Source organism: Cucumis sativus, chromosome 5 (assembly GCF_000004075.3).
Source record: "Cucumis sativus cultivar 9930 chromosome 5, Cucumber_9930_V3, whole genome shotgun sequence".
Classification (NCBI taxonomy): domain Eukaryota; kingdom Viridiplantae; phylum Streptophyta; class Magnoliopsida; order Cucurbitales; family Cucurbitaceae; genus Cucumis; species Cucumis sativus.
In genome coordinates, this window is record NC_026659.2 from 24,208,609 (window position 1) to 24,227,755 (window position 19,147).

Consider the following 19,147-nt stretch of genomic DNA (forward strand, 5'->3'; position numbering starts at 1 on the left):
AAGTTCTCAAGTTTCAAAATCCATAAAACAAACATAGAAACTTTTATCCGAGTCAAAACCCAAGCATGACTTCCCATAAAACAAACGTGGTCTTCTCAGTACTGCGAGAGTACTACTTCCTTGTGAACACTATAAATTTGTCTTCATAAATATTTGTGTACCACACGCTAATGCAGTGGGCTCTGTTTTATTTTTAAAAGTGTGTTAATGTGACACAAAATAACTAGAAGTGGTACGAAATTTTTTCCTACTCCCGTAGTATAGAAAATGTTCCCCCATAGTCTTTGGTTTTAAGTTTTACCCAAGAGACCTAATACCAATACCGATATATAGTTGGACTTTCAATTTCCTAACCAATATCTCACTTTGGTTACATTCTCAAATGTTATTGAGAGAATAGTAAACTAGTTTGAATTTCTAAAAATGTTGGTGCAAAAGCACATGAATGCTAACTAGTTATCTTAAAATAGCATAGGTTATCTAATGGTAAGGTAATGAAGAACAGTACAAACATGACCCTTTTTGTAGTAAAGAAAGATTTTTCACTAAAAAGGTCAATAGAAGAATGAAAAAAGTGTACCAACAAGGGAGCAGCTTTTTCTGCTCAATTTCCGACTGCTGGAATCATGTTAAGAGACTTCAGTATAAAAGCGTATGTGAATGCATCCTCTTGAAGCTTCTCAAATCTGAAATGGCAGCAAAAGAATAATAATAATAATAAATCAAAAACCAGAAAATGTAAGTATCTTTTAAATGCTCCAGAACATCGACCCCTAACAACGAAGGATGAGCTCTTTATTTTTTTAATAACAAAAGATTAATGTAAAGATGTTCTTTTTGTATTCTCAAGGTTGTTTTCCTTTATCTTTTCCTAAGTTTATTATCACGAGTGGCCAACTTTTGCAAAAAAAAAATAATAGAAACTCAGAGAAATGAATGAACATACAAAGTATTAAAAAAAAACCACTCTACAAAAAGGAGTCCTACATAAATTAAGAAAATGACTTAAATCCAAGAGAATAAGACCTAACTAAAGGTCTGTTTTAGAATAGCTTTTTCTTTCTTTTCTTCATACTTCATAAAAAAGTCCTACACTAGTATGAAAAATAATAAAGTTCTACCAAAAAAGTTACAGGTATATGAATATGAAGTGAGAAATCATAACAGAGATCAAAACAATGTTTCTTCTCCATGTGTACCGTAGAGTTACAAATAAAAAAGGCAGCAGTGAATATCATCAATTAAATAAGAAATAATTTTATAATCATGTTGAGGAAGAAGAAAAGGCACACATGCAACAAAAAGAGAGGAGATACAAACAAGAAAGAAAACACAGATCACGAAGCCCACAAAAGAAATCAACAATCGAATAATTACCTTCCTGATTTTGAAAAATGTCCAGCACCAAGTTCACATTTGAAAAGCAGAAGATTATTATCAGTCTTCGTAGCCCTTAATTTTGCCACAAACTTAGCCGGTTCTGAATATAAGACACGTGGATCTGCCACATAGACCAATGGACCAAAAAAAGGATTTAACATTTTGAAGGAATGTTTGATTGGGCACACCTGGAGTGTGATTTTGAAAGGATTAAAACCACTTTTAACATTTTTAAAATCATTGTAAAAGATGCTTTTTCATCATTCAAATAAAATTAATTATTTTTTATGATATGAAAATTACATTTAAAAGCATAAAATGAAATATTAATCTAATTTTAAGTGTAAAAGCATGCTTTAGAATGATTTTCAACGTGACCAAAATCACTCCCAGACATCCATATATTCATCAATCTCCTTGTGACCTTGTCTATTCTGGATATGAAGAATGAATGTGTGCACGGGATAAAGAAACAGGAAAATTGATTGGGGCTCTACTCGAATTGAAGTTTTAAGCCATCACACTTACCGTTTAAGCCGGCAGTAATAAGTACGTCCGGATAATTTTGAGCCTTAACCTGAAACATTAAGATAAAGTCATGTCTTAATCAAAACAAAAGTTTGAAAATATTCTATGAATTATGAAACACATAAGCACGGACACAGTCAAATGATCCAAAATCAAGTTGCGATCAAGGGGGATGATTGATTAGATGGAAATGGCTGAAACAGAATATGTTAATTAAAAAATAGTGAGGTGCGTACATTGTCAACCGGAGAATATGATTTCATGTAAAAGTAGAATTCCTCCTTCCTAGGGTCACCCCATTCCTGCAGAATTCAAAAGAAGGTAAGTGGCAAGTCAAAAAGAATAGGCGCTGCAATTAGTTATACAACATATTTTCAGTAAACGACAGTTGAAAAAAGTGAAAAAAGAAGATAATGGATAAGTAAAGATATTTACAGAGTCAAAAGAAAATCTCGTATGTTAGGAACCGTGCTACAAACAGGGACACTTTCCACCCTTTTGTTTTTTTCAATACATAATATTGTTAAACTGATAACTGCCTATCCTACATTGGACTCTAGTTCAAAATGGCACCATAATTTGGGGACTCAAAAGTGATTTTGAGCCAATGCCGCTAAAGTTAAAGAGTCCTTAACTTGTCTATTTAAGTACTGACCAAGGAATTGCACTAATTCACTGCATGTCACCTACAGAATTGCGAAAGGTACACTAGCTAGGGAAGATTTACCTCCCACTCCGAAGTTGTAAGAGGAATTGTGGGATCAAGCATGGTCGTTAGAACGTCTACAAAAGGTACCCCAGCAATTGCAGCTTTGAACAAATCTGGCCTCATATTTATAACAGCACCAATAAGCAAACCACCAGCACTTCTTCCATTGATGCATAGTTTTTCCTTTGAACAGTATTTATTCTCGATCAAGTATTCAGCAGAAGAAATAAAATCCGTGAATGTATTTTTTTTCTTCAGTAACTTTCCATTTTCATACCACTGCCTCCCCATTTCACCACCCCCGCGAATGTGAGCTATTACATAAATAAAACCTCTGTCTAACAAAGATATCCTTGATGCCTTGAAACTAGGGTCTATGCAATACTGTTCAAAGAATGAAATTCACTTCGAGATCAGGTTCATGTACCATCATTGTTACAATTCAAAACTCAATTAAGTGACAAGAAAAAAGTAAACAAAAAGATTCAGGTACAAGTTCATGTCCTCAAACGTTTAAGAACTGTAAATTAGCAACGCAGAGATCGTAATTATAGCAAAAACACTGGACATCAAAACGAAACATAGATCCTCAAAGAATCCATTACAATGCAGAAATAAATATTTCAGAATTGGAAATTTTGATAAATCAATTAAAACAGGAAAATAACTTATAAATTTATAATCACGTTATTTGAAGCTCCATTAAAGAAACTCTGACTCATAGGGGGAGTAGTCCCCAGGAAACAAAAACACTCTTTCAATTTAAAATAACTTCGAGTTCCTGAGATCCGTATAGAGTCTAATTAACACAAGACTTGTTACCTCATAAGAACCATAGCCGTAAAGTAGAAGTGGGTCTGAACCATCCAGTTTCACTAGATCCTTTCGGTAAACAATTGATAGGGGAACTTTAGTGCCATCTAAAGCAGTTGCCCATTTCCTCTCTGTGACATATTTATTAGAATCAAAACCTCCCAACACCTGAGAAAATTTGTGGAAATTTCACTACGTTACAGTAAGATGAATTAATTCAAATCCTCCTGGGGGGAAGGAAAGGTAAGGAGGAGACTTTTTATATTCGCTAGACAACAAGAATTCTCAACAACAACAACAACAAAAAACGGACGATGAAAAGAGGAGACTTTTTATATTCGCTAGACAACAAGAATTCTCAACAACAACAACAAAAAACGGACGATGAAAAGGCATAAAATCAACTAAGAGACAGGCGGAAGATTTTTCTAAACCATCACTAGCATATAGGGAATAAAAATTCTTAATCGTAAGAAGTGAAAGAAAAAGAAACAAAGGAAGCAAAAGGATGTACTCAAAGTTGAAGTTAGCACTGGTTTTAGAAAGACTAGATACATAAATGAAATATACTCCTAGCCACAAATGGGTAGTACTAGGTTGAGAAAACAGAGAATAGAAATTCATATCTGGTTTATATATATTTTTCTAATATGACCAGGAAATTTGAAAATATCACATTTAAAGGTTAACAATAATTCATTTAAACCTAGAGGCAATCCCGGTCATAAGAGAACAACATAACCATGATTGTGGAACTACTTACTGTTTCAACTTTCTTTAGAACGGAAACTCCTGTTTTCATATCATAATCATATGTAGAGGGGGGTGTCTTCATTGAGCTGTAACAAAACCGTAAAATACTAGAAGAGAATTCTGATTCTAAAGCATCCACTGAATAAGTCGCATCAGCAAAATCCACAGCTCGTCCTCCTTCAAGGGTTTTAAGTGGTTCTCCAATATCTGGAAGGCTATAGACAACAACTTTTGGTAGACCATCTTCACGTTCCAATATGACGATGTGGTTAAGAAATAGTTCGATTTCCTGGATTTTCACACTGAACAGTATTCAAACAACTTCATAAGCCCCAATAACTAGCTAATCAAGAAACTTCTAACATTTCGTATAGAAAAAATCAGATTCACAGCACAATAAGATTTAAATTTGTTGAATAAATCCAACAACGTACCAAACGTCAGAGCGAATGAACATGAAAATCCTTGCTATAGTTCAGCTTGTCTTTTCTTTTCTTACACTCCTAGATATAGATCAGTTGGGTCTTTCATTTTATAAAAATAGCTACCCTAACATATTTCAAACAAATTAAATAAATAAACACCAAGTTCCGACAAAGATTTCTTTTAAAGCTCGTTGATTCAAGTCATTAACTATCAGCTCATCACTTTCAATTGGGTTTCAACTTCACATAATACCATCAGGTCAATCATCAATTATCATAAAAGAATTCGAAACACTACCTTTCCCTGTGCGGAAGAATAACTGTGGTAGCTGATGTATTATCAAGAGGGCAAGCTACTACTTCTGAATTAAAAATCTCCTCACTTCGTCTCAGGATAAAAAAATGATTTCCACGATGACTGGGATAAGTGTCAATTCCATCCACTCTAGGTGTCAAGACAACAAGCCCATCTTCGGGCCTTGATACATCAAGATAAAAGTTGAACCGAGTAAATTTACTTTCAGATGCAATAAACAAATACTTCTTGCTCTCAGAAGCTTCAAGATCAAGAGAGAACATGTCATCCTTTTCATGATAAAGGCAGGTGTCCATTGACTGCTCTGTTCCCAGTTTATGTAACCATGCCTATTGAAAGAGGAAAATATTTACTAGATCAACATCTAAAATTCTGAAAACGTTGAAAAGAAATTATCAATTTGAAGTTCGACAATAATATTACTGGGAACATCAGAATGCAGATACTGAATGTATTTTCACCAAAAATTTGTACTTCGAGCAGCGCTCTTTACAACTCTAAAAACTCCTCTGCCTCCACTCTTCTGATATCAAATTATAAGGATACTATAATCTATATATCAGTACTACAAATGAAAAACTAGAGGAATGCAAGCTATTTAATGGTATGTAAGGAATTTTCATTTTACTGAAACAACCTACAATATCATTAGAAGGCGATTCTGAATGCACAGAACAATCAACAATAACTGATGACATATGCAGATATCGACGGGATGGTCTAGGAGGTCCTCTTCAAGACCTTGCAATATTATTTCCTCCTCGATTAAAATTGATTTTTACTTATTTGGTCTTCTTCATATTTTAATTCCACAAATGAAGAGACCTATTTGATTATAGACCCCATGATAGTAATTGTTTTTCCAATGAGAAAACAACAGTCAAAGCCATGAGAAGTACAGAATGTAGGGTAGAAAATCAGTAAATCACCTTATCAGGTCGAAGAATCTCATCCATTGTGATGTAAACTAAAGCATCATCCCCAGCCCATTTGAGATACGAGGTCACACCTACAAGAGGCTTTCCCACAGGAGCCCCAGTCTCGGCATCGATTATATAAACCGTGTAGATTTCATCTCCTTTAGTGTCTTCTGCATACGCCACTAGCTTGTTGTTTGGACTAACCTGGAGAAGAAACGACGATAAAGATCCTTGAATCAAAATTTTGTTCAAGAGAAAACGTGATCAAATTCTGAAGCAGTTCCGTCTTTACAATACCTCAAAGCAACCAATGGAGTAGTAAGATTGATTCTCGGCCTTAACATTTTCATCCAGTATAACATGCTCCGGAGGAGCATTAGGTCCAGTGGGCATGGTATCGTGCACAGATATAGCTTCTTCTTCACCACGAGGAACAAAACGCCTACAGTATTGAACATATTCTTTCCCTTCCAAAGTCCTCTCATAGTAATAGTAAGAACCTTTCCGTTCAGGCACAGTTATATCATCCTCCTTGATTCGTCCTCTTATCTCACTAAAAATCTGGTCTTCCACTTTCTTTGTTCCTATATCGTTTAATAAAGAAAAAATCCAGATTACACACAAATCATCAGCAATCGATAAATCAAACGACGTTACTCTCATTCAAATCAAATCAACGCTACCATATCACTGATTCATAAATTTCTCACGTAGTAACCAAAAAAAAAAACTCAAGAACCGAAATGAAAATGTAAACTAGAGTTCACCGGACATGACGGAATCGGTATAGCGATTCTCCTCCCGCAGATACGAAAGGACATCAGGATTCGAGCGAGAATCGTCACGTAACCAGTAATAGTTGTCGATCCTTACGTCTCCGAACAACTCCATTTTATGCTCCACCTTGTTGGCGACCGGAGGAGAGTGAGATTGATTCATTGTGGCAACCGGTGATCGGAAATGACGGAATGAAGCTGCCGACGGAAGTACCGGCGAAAGGTAGAGTACGGGAATAAAGAGAACGAAGCTTCTTCTAAGTATTCCAAATATGCCGTTTTGTTGCAAAGGCGTCATTTCAGTCAACGGTTTCTTCTCAAACTGTTCTAAATATCACAATTTTTCTCTTTTTTATGCTTTCAATATTTCTCCATTTATATAATTTGAAACTATAATTGTAGAAAATATTTTTTATAAAAAAAAATCAACAATATATGTCAATTTTAACTCATAATCATATCAAAATAAATACTATATTTATTGGATAAGAAAACGATGTTTTGTTTATTGTAACATAAAAATAAATTTTTAAAAATAACAAAATTAACAAAATATTTAGATTCGATCTATCAATTCAATAATAGACCACAGTCAATATTTTAATTTATTTTATTGATTTTAAATATATTTTTAATAAAAATATATATTAAATTATAAATTTCGTCGATGATTAGTAAAATTTAAATTGAACTCTTTAAAATTTAGGGTTCTATTTGTTAGATATCATATTTAATTTATTTTTCCTCGTTCGTTTAAGTTTTTTAGTTTAATAGATAATTTAAGATGTTATCAAAGAGGTATTATTCAAGATGTTTGAGGTATTATTCAAGATGTTTGGTAGATCGTTGTTATTAAGTTATTAAGTCAAATAGTGATTTAAGAAAAACAAAATTGAAAGGTACTATTATAAACTTAATAAATAATAAAGTTCTAAGAATATTTTTTTGGAAAACTGCAATAGATGACTATTTTAGCAATAATAATTAAAAATATAGTAACATTTTAAAAAAATTACAAATATAGCAAAACTATCACTATACTTGTATCGCTATAGATTTTATATAGTATATCGGTAATAGCCCAATATTTGCAACATGGTCTATTATTGATAGAATTTGACAAATTTTGCTATATTTGCAAATTTTTGAATTTGTGCTATATATTTAATTAATTTGAATTTAATGGCTAAATTTGTAACTATTCCTAATTTTTTATTGAGTGAGGGATGAGAAAGATAACTTATCACTTAAATATATAAATCTTATAGTTTCACATTTTCCAACCCTAAAAGGTGAAAATAACATTTTTTTTTCAGCTTTTTAAGAAATAAAGAAGGAGAAAATTGAGCCTTACGTAAGAATATTAAAATATTAAAATATAATAATTAAGGGTTTGAAATCTCTTCTTGGTCTTCTTGGTTTATTTTTTTTTAAAAAAAAAGTTTTTTATATGAAGTGAAAGGAGTTTTTTAAAAAGTGAACAAATGACGAAAACATTTATATGGTATGGAATAATCTTTTTAAAAAAGGTCCACACGCGCACAATGTAGAATAACAAAAATATCCTACATAATCGATCACATGCACGAAAAAACAATTTGTACCAAATCTAGACGATCTTGTACCACTGTATCTAGTCTAAACGATATTGTATATAATATAAATGATCTATTAGTGATAATAGTATATCTCTATCTATGTGGAATAGACAACTGACCATTTAGATATTGGTACTCAATCGTGTAGTGAAAAAAGAATAAAAGAACAAAAAAAACTTTATGAAAAAGATGACGCGAAATTTTAAAACCAACAAAGACAAATTTAAAATTTATGACAATACGATTTGTAGCTTTATAGGTTTTAATATCTTGTTAGAGAGATTGCACGTATTTGTTAGTTTTGTTGAATACGTATAAATTAACCATTTATAAATAGGCATGAATAATACAAATTATATAAATAAGAATTATATTATATAGTTTGCATGATTAATTCTTGGAAAATGCTCCAAGAAGGCAGCAAGCAGTGTCAAATTGCATAGTTATCCACAATATAGAAACATGTGAGGCTCACAAACATATTTCTTTCACCAATATCGAAAAAAGTTACAGGATTGTAATAGTAAATAAGTCACGCATGAATTCAGATCAACTGGAACGGTTAGTATTTGAGAACAAGAGATCTTTAATTCAAATTAATTTTTTCCTTTAAATCAACCACGATAATGAAATTAACCCTAAAGGCATAAAACTACACAATAAGAAAAAGTTTGTGCATAGCTAAATTAATAGTATTTTATAGCTAAATTGGGGGGAAAATCTATCAACATATTCATACCAAATTTCGATTAATGAAAAAGCATCTAATTTTCACCATTTGAATTTTATAATTTAAGGGAGAGCGGATTTGCAAAACAAATAAAACGAACTCTAACACCTAGTCAGAAAGAGAATTATAGATAAAGAAAAAATCGAAAGTATGAGTTAACTCATATGGAGTGCCATAAATTGTGTATTTATAGAGAATTTGAGCTAGGGTTTATCTTTTGTTCAACCAGGATTAGGATATGAGTTTACTAATCGTATATAAGATATAGGTTATCTCAAGTTGAATGAGCCAAATGGAGAAGGTCGACTTCGACCTCGTCCTAACTAATCATTGCTCGAGGTCAAGGTTGAGGAGATTGGGTTGGACTTCAACCTGTACCCATTATCTTTCCACGACCTAACTAGGCTACAATATGATATGATCATTGAATAGAAAAGTTGACATCTGCCTCATCTTTGGTCAAGGAGGCCAAGGCCAATCTCGCAAGTTTGGCTTAACATTCCATTATTGTTCTTGAGTCCATTTTCATCCATCGTATCTCTTTTCTTGTCTTAAATTGTGGACTAATTTCGTGCAACTCTTCTTTGGACTGAGGTCAACCGACCTAACATTCTTATCAAATGTGTTAGGGTTTCTTCCTTTAAGGCCTAGACTATGTTCGGTCGAGGGCGACCAAACCCAATTTGTTTCTAGGCTCGTTCCTTTAGTCATCCTTTTACTCTTCTTTGACTCTCTTTACATTGATTTCAAAATCCACCAACAACCGAACATGTTATTTATTGTTTATCATTTTTCACCATTCACAATGTTTCAATTTTACTTTTGAATGTTGAAGTACTATATAATACTAGACAAAACACTAATGTGAAACAATGCAACTTGATCGTGATGCTTAATTTAGTAAGAAAAAATAACTTTAAAATACTTACTTGATCTCATTCAACAATCTAGCAATCTCTTTACTCCATGCCACTTTTCGTTCAACCTTTCTACTCCAAAGATTTTAAAACATGTAAAAATTTAAAATCTGATATTAATTTTCACAGATTAACATATGAATATAGATATTTTTATTTTACTGATATATTAATTAAACATCAATGTCGATAGTTATTTTCTTAAAGTCACAAAATTTATAAATTTTGTTTGATTAATAATTGAGTTGTTTTACTCCAAAACTTACCATCATATTAAACTAATTTGGTACTATTTTTTTTGTTTGTTTTACAAGCATTTACAAAGAGAGTAAAGATATCATAAATATTTAATATCCACCTCAATTCCATTCATGAATACATGAAACATAATTTGAAAGCAAACTAGAAAAGATTTGAAGTATCTCTTTATAATATAATTAAGAAAAGATATGGTAAAGAATGGAGCACATGGATGAACTTTGGGCATTGGGCCACGTAGTTTCCTTCCTCTAATAATTGAGTATTGATGGGACAATGGGATAATGTTAATTCTTCTTCAAGCCATCCTTGTCAGTTCACTGTTTATTGGTTACTCAAAAATATCCCAAAACCCTATCATCCTATCACCAACCACACGTATAATTATTGTCTTTTATTACAAAGAGGAAAAAGGCTATAGACCTACTTACCATTTATGCATCTATGATGTCATATTTATATATATATATATACATTGGTTATATAAAAAATATGTTAAAGTTGGTCTCAATTATATCTATAAATGTTAAAATGTTTCATTTTGATTTTGAAGGGAATTGTTTTTTCAATTATTGAGCTTGTGTAGGTTTATGAGTTACTTTTGAGTAATTTTGTGTAAATTAACTAAGAGTATATTCAAATGAAAGTACAACATAATTAATTAATAAACTGTGATGATGCACTTAATTTGTCATGTATTCGTTTAGATTTATTCAAATAAACTAATACAAAATTCTTGTACTTTAAACTTAATTAAAAATGCAAAAAGAGAAAACATGTAAAGTTGTCTTGGAACGAACTTTAATGGTTGGAACAAAACTTTTGAAGATATAATTTAAACTAAAGTATTTCTTTTATTAAAATATAATAATTTTAGAAAAAATGATATACAGATAACAAATATAATCTAACAATATTTTGACCACTTGAATAATTGGATGGATAAAATAAACAATCACTTGTTTGATTAACCAATATAATTAAAGAGAGGTTTACTGCTTGTCAGTTGCATCAATCACATTTCTTACCAAAATACTCACATTTCAACTACTCCAATAACTTTCTTATAATTATTATGTCTTTATTGCTAACTAAAAAAAGCCTACTGAGAGGGATTTGAAAGTTACTAAACAAACAAGATAATAGTAAGAAAGTTCACACGCCATTCAGAATTTGACTAAGATCCAAAAATAAAAAAGAATGAGAAAAACATCAAACAATAGTAAATTTTTGCCTTTTAACCATTAATAGTAAGAAAGTTCTCACGGATCATCACAAAGTACTCTAGATGGGGCATAAGAATTTTCATTTTATTTTATCGTTTGTCTAAGCATGCATCCAAATCAGCTACAAATGGCTTCTTTGCCCATTGCCTACTACCTATCATCTCAACTAGAATGCATTAAGTTTAATTCGTTTTCATATCAAGATGGACAAAATCATCAATTATTATAAAATCATGTTAAGAAATGATCTTAAAATCACTATAAACCACATGTCATGTTCAGAATCACTCCGAATCATGCATTTAATAATGTAAATTCAATTTAATGTTTTAGTACAGATTTCTAAGCACAATTTTCATATCATAAAATTGATTTTATATGATTAAAGAGTAGTTTGAAAACGAATTTAACCATTTTAAAATCACTCACATCACACCCTCGATACCAAAAGTTCAGCAGCAGAAAGCTTTCTAATACTTGAAAGTGAACAGTGACCTTTTAATAATACCTTCAGCTTACAAGAAAAAAGAGTGCAGATATACCCTTTTGACTAAGACTTTGTTTTCAAACATACCTTTGTTATCCTTTTCTTTTTTGGCTTCTACCCTTGGCTGCACAATTCTCAGTCTAGATTATCCAATAAAGCATTTGATATTTTAATTATGCACATTAATCAGAAGGACATGTAGAATCTCCCAAGAAGTACTACTGTCGGAAGTTGACTAAGAAAACTTCAAATGTAAAGGCTTTTTAACTATTTTTAAACACTTGAAAAGTTGTTTCAAGCAAGCTAGACAAAACAAAATTTAATGTCATGAAAATAGAGAAAGGAAGCCATAGAGGTCCAAAAAGATACAAACTATGGTGTTTCAGAAGTAACACAAACAAGATTAATCTCATCCCTACATACTTTCTACATTGATTAATGTCGAATCTGACTTCTCAAAACATGCTCAACAGGCAGTATAATGCACAAGCGTGGCTGTGGTTGAGATTTTCCTTCCTTTTTTTTCAATAGTAATACACAAATGAATGTAAAGCGGTCCCAACAAGAAACATACTCTGAAATCAAACTGCTGAATAAATAAATTACCTACTGCCAACGTAATTCACAGCCCAAAATATCTATCTTTATCAGCCTAGGAGGAAATATCCACCCAAGCTGAACAATGATCTACCTGCAAACAACAAATTCAAGGTATCCTTGTTAAAGAGATCATATTGCCCGATCATGATAGCTTGATACTTTCACAAATATGGCCAACAATCAACCCCCCTTTATCATAAGAAGTATGGAACTCCTGTTCTTGGGCCTCTCATCTGATTATTCTCCTCTGTCTCAGTGAAGAACTTCACCTCTCTTTCCTGTTTGAAGTTAAAAAAACGCATTGTTGAATAAGAAACTTGCAAGTGAAAGCATATTCTAAAACTTTTAGTACAACTGTGAGGTGGGGGGCTGAACCACCAACCTATTGGGACGGAAGTCGTGTCAATACCGCTAAAGCCATTACTATTAATGGTAATTAAAATACTTTATTTAGAGGAAGAGTAGTCACTCGAGAGTTCAAACTCTAAAAATGGAGAAGTTATTCAATGGGTCGGGACCCCTGGACAATGAAATGTGGGAGAGTGTTGAGAACCAGGGTATTATAGGCAGCTGATTTTTGGAGCGTGGTTTTCCAAGGTGCTCAAGTACCTAATAATGATATCGATTGTCGACGTTTCGAAGTGGACCCAGCGAAGGGTTCTGACCAGGTGTGGCCGAGTGAAGTATTGCCGGAGTAGCCACAGGGACGTTGGCTTTCAAGCGATAGGTTATGGTTAGGAACCAAGGTATTATGAGATGTCTTTGTCCCACGTTGGTTAGAATGGGATGACCAACGTGGTACTTAAGTGGCTTGGCTCTCCCACCCAACAGCTGGCTTTTGGGGTGAGGTTCTCCAAGGTGAGATTGGAAATATTTGATGTCTATTTATTGTTATAATGGAAAAAATATTGAAAAGGTAAATGTCATCAAAATCATAACGGAATAGTGCTTCAGCAGATTAGAACACCGAAGGGCCAATACTTCTATTCTTTCAAAATACAAAATCATATCACGAAAGTGAGCACTCACCATATTCTCATTAAAGCTCAATATAGAAGCTACATTCCCACAACGATAACAATAATTTGGAGCAGACCATACCTGCAAATTCAAGAACCAAATGACCCAATCAACCAGAAAAAGTCTTATCATTATACAGAGACAATAACTTCTGCTCTAAATCTTACAGTCACAAGGCCTTTATCCTGAAACATATACTTGAGACCTTCTTGTACAAGTTGATGTGCTCGACAAACCAAATCAAGGTTATTGATGTGATTGAACTGCAATAATCAAAATCCGCATAAGCTGTGTAGGAAATTGTATGGTTTAATTCTTTTTTTCCTTTCTCTCTCTCTCTTTTCTCTCTCTTCTTTCTTTTTTTCTTTTTTCTGTATGTATGATTCAACAATAAAACAGATAAAATTACCTCAGAAGTAACCCTGGAACCAAAAAGCCAACCAGCTCCTCGTGGACTAACTGCCCACGTTTCAATATCTTCTGGATCACTCCACATAAGATCACAAAAAGGCCCCTCATGCGGAATTTCACAATTTCTATCAATCACCCTTATCTGTCAGCGGAAGAAAAATGGTGGAAAAAAGGCCTCAAGCCAGTAAAGTTCCAAACAGATCCATTGGCAAATAGGATTAAGAAACATTATTCAACATTTCATAGAGGAAATCATATCACATCAGGCATTATAGTACTTCAAATGTGGATTTGTAAGGTGCGTGAAAGTACTCAGAAAGCATTGCCAAGCTGCAGTTATATAAATTTTTCCTTTCATTTCTTTCAAGAGATCAGCACAGATCTAAATACCAGTAAAAGAACTGTGCATTAATATTGCAATATAAATATATAATGCAGAAAGTCTCGGTTGGAAATAATATATTGGACAATCTACTGAATGAGGGTGGAAATAAACAAACAATAAGTCATCATAAATTGATTTTTGGAGCCATCCTACTGTAAGGGTGCGTTGACCTCTTAAACAGGTTTACTCCTTTAAAAAATGGTACAGCCAAAGTTCTAAGACTAATATATGCTCTCTTTCCTATCAAATTGCTTTGATACTTTCTACGTGATAAAATCAAATCAATCCTCACTACCAATTAATTTCTGAAATTCTTCTCCAGCACATATAAAAGCTTCGACAGTTCATACCAAATTATCTTGTCAAGGCATACGTAACCTCTACTATTTTATCCCTCTTCATGTAAATAAATTTACATATAAAACGAGTGTTCGGATAAAGGTAAAGGACAAGTGAAAGGTAAATTGTCATTTGAAAGAATATAAGGAAACCTGATCTATGGTTCGAACATCAGGAGAGAGCCCTCCATGGACACAGAGAACCTGAGATGGTAAGAAAACCAAGCAAAAACGTATAAGCATGTAAGGGCACCCAACACTCAAACACCCAAGGAACACTCATGCAATAATGAAATCAATTGCATATATGCACATAAAATCACAGCCAGGGGTGGGGGCTTTGGAGAGTAACAAGAGAGAGAGGTTACGGTTCCATCTATAATTGCTGAGAGAGTCAAGTAGTCAAAAACATCTGTACAGTACCGCCATGCATTAGCATTTCCATACTTTCTCTGGCACTCATCATAAAAGCCATAAACCTAACAAGAAAATGGCAGTACCAAAGGATATTACAATAAAGTTCAAATCTTCCCATCACGATATCGACATTCATGCTATGGAAGTATAAAGATGAAGTTTTCAATATAATATGGAGCAATAACATGCACTCAATAAGTTAGTGTTACGAGAAAAGAAAGAACAAAAAAGACCGTGACCATGGATGTGTAAAATGCATGTAAAGAGCATTTTGGGACCAGGACGCAACATTGTGGCAAGATCGATGAATTCAATCCTTGTTCCCAAATTGAACAATACCCAAACCTTCTATTCACAAAACTTAAATCTATGACTAAAATATGTCCGGAATAATATATACTTATCCCAATTTCATGACCTCGCGGATTTTAAGCCTATTCCCTCACTGGGTTGGAATTCAAGGTCTGTCCCCATATTCAAAGTTTCCACTAATCCAGACATGGCCATGCAAAAAGTCCAAATGCAGGATAGTTTTAATTCACAATTTCTCTTCAACCGCACAAAAAAATAAAAATGAAAATATGGACAGAATTGAGGTGCCAGTGAGTTGATGGAAAATACAAGTAAATGCAAGGATGGAGATAGTATTTACAAATTATAAGGGCTTGTAGAATGCCAGTGGCCTTTTGTTAAGGCATCTTCTCAACTCTGGTTTCAGAAAGGAAAAGAACATTGAACGGAAATGGGAACATTGGTTGTTGAAGGCTTAAATTCTACCATTTCTAAAACTATTTACAATGACACTGTGGGTCTTAAAAGCAGAGATTTATCGCCTTTCTTTACCGTTGTAGATATAGAAGATTTGAATACATTACTTTCTACGAAAGATAAGATCAGAAAGTCAATAAACTAAACAGAAAATTCAAACCTGTGTAAGCTGTCTGCTTTCATGATTTCCTCGCAAGAGTGTGATGTTAGCTGGGTATCTAAGACGACAAATAAATTTACTCAGGAAAAGGAAACTGTCTGTTCTTCCAAAGATTTCCATAGCAAATAACATAATAGAAAACCAAAAGCACACCAAAATCAATTTTAAGGACTTATTTTGTACTAATAGGCCTTTTTTCCTTTTACAATAACTACTACTTGTATTGAAAAAAATAAAAGAATACAAGGACATACAAAAAACACCACTAAAGAAAGGGTTTCGAACTAAGCAAGACATTGCCTAGGGAATGATTGCAAAAAAGCATTTGAAACCAAAGCCCAAAGAGAAACATGAAAGCTCACCAAGGACCAATCCTCACTGGGGTTCATTTTCATGCTACGAAATACTAAATTGTTCCTCTCCCCCAAAGATCCCACAACAAGGCACACACCTTCACAAAAATATGTTCCCTTACCACCTCCCCCAGCATAGATCACAAGATGGGAAGAGGAAGGGAGTTGAATAGAAATATCTTTCCACAAATTTTGGTGTCATTTAACCCCTTTCACCAGTCATTCACGAGGAAAGGGGCCGTGTTCGCTCACAGTAATCCTCTGCCCCAAAGATTCAGGCTCAAGGGCAAAAGGCACGAAGCCATTTAGCCAACCAAGCTCTGTTGCATAACCGAAAATTTCCAAGCTCTGGGCCCCCTCCTTCATAGGTTTCCCCACAACTAACCAAATGAGGCCCTTTCCCTTCCTCCACCTCTTCTGTACTAATAGGTGACAAATAAGTGCAATCCTTGTTGTGAAACATGAAACCAAATGATAAAATAGGCAAGTACCCTCTTCTCATAAAAATTGCAAAGAAATAAATAAATAGACAAGTATCTCATAATGGCTGCATTTTAATTCTTGATATTAACTGGAGCAGAATACTATAAGTCTATAGATCAAAGCAATGAACGAAGGCTGCTAACCACGTACAATCTCCTTTTGAATTGATGCTAAGATTAATTAATTATGTTTTTTTCTCCTCATAGGAACCAAAACACCAAGACGTTACTGTCCGATACATATGTTCCATTAAATCACCAATATACCAAAAGATTGGCATCTAACATTTGAGTGGATGTGTGCAGTATTTAAACTTTGTTGTTGCTAATCAAAATATCTCTTTCAAAGTTATTTCTTTCATTGGCCAAAATTTGCTTTGTGATTGATTGTCAACCTAGCGATAGCCAAAAATAACAGGTACATCTATATTCGGCTAATAATTGGCATAAAATTAGGCAAATAACCCCATCCCTCAACCCCAAATAAAATGTAAAGGAGAAACTATTAATTATATAGCCTTGCAACCACGGAGAGTATTTTAGAACCCAGAAACATGCATAAAACGTTACCTGGCTTTAAGAAGCAAAAGAATAGTAAAAACTTCGAGACTGTTATAACCTCGATCAACAAAATCACCCTGACAATAAATGATTAGAGTTAATCACCCCATAGAATCAGAGATTCCCATGAAAAGTCCAGATTGTGCAAAAAGTACAAAGCCTACCATGAAGATATAATTTGTTTCTGGCACATGACCTCCAGTCTGAAAAAGTTTCATCAGGTCATGAAACTGACCATGAATGTCACCACAAACCGTTACAGGACTGTTGACAGGTTGCACGTTAGATTCCTCGATAAGGATCTCTTTTACCTGTTATGTAAATACCAGGAACCCATTAACAGCCCAATCCATTATGTTATCCAAATTTACTAACATCACCTGCGGATACTACTAATAAGGATCCCATGAAAAAAATAGCAATAATAAAGTTTCAACCGATAATGCCGTTTATAGTATAAGTGCTCATTAAGAACCTCGATTAATAAACAAAGACTTCGTCGATACACACAAGCACAAACCCAACATATCACAAATTCCCAATCAGAATTCCACATGTACACCCCCAATTTGATCTCCAAAAACCCAACCAACAACCTCAACATCCATTTCTCTAAAACCTAATCGAAGCACTGGTTGGTGTTCAACAAAAACAAACCCAGTGAACTACCCGAGAGATTTTCCGAAAAAAACTGAAGAAACTAAACCCTGGTAGTAGAAGCAGAAGGCGGGGCATGAATGAAGATACGTAAAAGGGGTTTACAGAAACGAGGTTTCCAAAATGTATAAACCCTAAATATCGTAAGATACGGAAGGTTTTGAAGATTAATCGTGTAAACAGGTGATTGAAATGGTGGTGGAGATGTAAAAAAAAAAAAAAAAAACAATACAAAAAACCATACGTATTCGCAAAGAAGTTGAAGCTCGTCTTCAAGAAGGTGCTGGCCTTCCTTGACCTTAGCGATCCACTGGTCCAAATCCATGTCTGTGTGTCTTCGGATTGCCAGCAGCAGAAGAGCAACAATGGAGAATGGAACCCTAAAGAGAGAGAGGGAAGGAGAGAAGAACTCCGATTAATTATATGGAGGGTGTGATTAGGCGATTGGAATTGAAAATTCAGTGGAACGAGCCGACGCTGACCCAATAGATCTATCCCACCCTCCGCCCCTCCTTTTGTTTATTTCGAAACAAAATTAGAAATGCCTTTGTTTTATTTTTTATTAATAAATAAATGCAACCTTTTTTTTTGGGTAAAATTAATGGATCGACCGAAATAAATATTATAAGACAAATTTTTTTGGTGCATTTTAGATGACGTTTTATTTAAAGATATTTCTTAACTAATATTAATGTAATAACTCAACCTCTTTAAACCGAAATAAATTGAGCTAACACATAAGTGAAATTCAACATTGTGTTCACTCGAGTTTGCTTTGAAATTATCGATTCACTCACAAACAAGGAGGGATTGGATCTCATCTCTTCCTCTCCTTCATGATTTTTCTTTTCTTTTTCTATTATATTTCACACTCCTCCTTGGGTTCTTTTCTGCATGATTTGTTTCTTCCTCTAGTTTATTCTTATTCATCTTGTTCTTATTCAATATCTGACTTTCATTTTTTTAATAAATAAATAAGAAGTTGAATGTTAGGAATGAGAAGATTAAAGAACGAATTATATGTAGGGTGCAATATTGATTGTTTTGTAGGGGTGAAGTAAGCAGGAATACTCAAACATGGCTTTCTCAAAACCTATGTCATAATTCATTTTGGGCGTCTTTTCCATCTTGAGCTATCAATGTAGTTGGTCGTTAAACT

The 19,147-nt window shown here is 33.6% G+C and overlaps 2 protein-coding genes across 2 annotated transcripts; both read right to left on the reverse strand.

Moving 5' to 3' along the window:
* Positions 1-230: 230 nt before the first annotated feature.
* On the reverse strand, positions 231-6,985 carry LOC101213609 (protease 2). Its single transcript, XM_004147053.3, has 11 exons — positions 6,612-6,985; positions 6,142-6,428; positions 5,854-6,048; positions 4,907-5,253; positions 4,194-4,485; positions 3,440-3,598; positions 2,636-3,001; positions 2,145-2,210; positions 1,909-1,957; positions 1,378-1,501; positions 231-686 (listed from the first exon to the last, which is right to left on the reverse strand). The coding sequence occupies exons 1-11, from the start codon at positions 6,916-6,918 to the stop codon at positions 605-607; spliced, it is 2,274 nt and encodes a 757-aa protein (XP_004147101.1). The 5' UTR covers positions 6,919-6,985; the 3' UTR covers positions 231-604.
* Positions 6,986-12,146: 5,161 nt separating this feature from the next.
* On the reverse strand, positions 12,147-18,537 carry LOC101213373 (phytochrome-associated serine/threonine-protein phosphatase). The gene is made up of 10 exons (XM_004147052.3): positions 18,233-18,537; positions 17,496-17,642; positions 17,341-17,408; positions 15,936-15,993; positions 14,959-15,069; positions 14,744-14,794; positions 13,866-14,009; positions 13,624-13,719; positions 13,466-13,537; positions 12,147-12,714 (listed from the first exon to the last, which is right to left on the reverse strand). Exons 1-10 carry the CDS (start codon positions 18,311-18,313, stop codon positions 12,631-12,633), a joined length of 912 nt encoding a protein of 303 aa, XP_004147100.1. The 5' UTR covers positions 18,314-18,537; the 3' UTR covers positions 12,147-12,630.
* Between the last annotated feature and the right edge of the window lie 610 nt (positions 18,538-19,147).

Coding starts and splice junctions, on each gene's coding strand:
- LOC101213609 (XM_004147053.3), bottom strand. CDS start 6,918: ATGACGCCTTTGCAACAAAACGGCATATTTGGAATACTTAGAAGAAGC. Junction 4,486..4,906: donor ATTCTTCCGCACAGGGAAAG/GTAGTGTTTCGA, acceptor AATACTGTTCAG/TGTGAAAATCCAGGAAATCG. Junction 3,599..4,193: donor TTCTAAAGAAAGTTGAAACA/GTAAGTAGTTCC, acceptor AAATTTTCTCAG/GTGTTGGGAGGTTTTGATTC.
- LOC101213373 (XM_004147052.3), bottom strand. CDS start 18,313: ATGGATTTGGACCAGTGGATCGCTAAGGTCAAGGAAGGCCAGCACCTT. Junction 13,720..13,865: donor GTTCCAGGGTTACTTCTGAG/GTAATTTTATCT, acceptor TGATTATTGCAG/TTCAATCACATCAATAACCT. Junction 12,715..13,465: donor TGAGCTTTAATGAGAATATG/GTGAGTGCTCAC, acceptor AACTTCAAACAG/GAAAGAGAGGTGAAGTTCTT.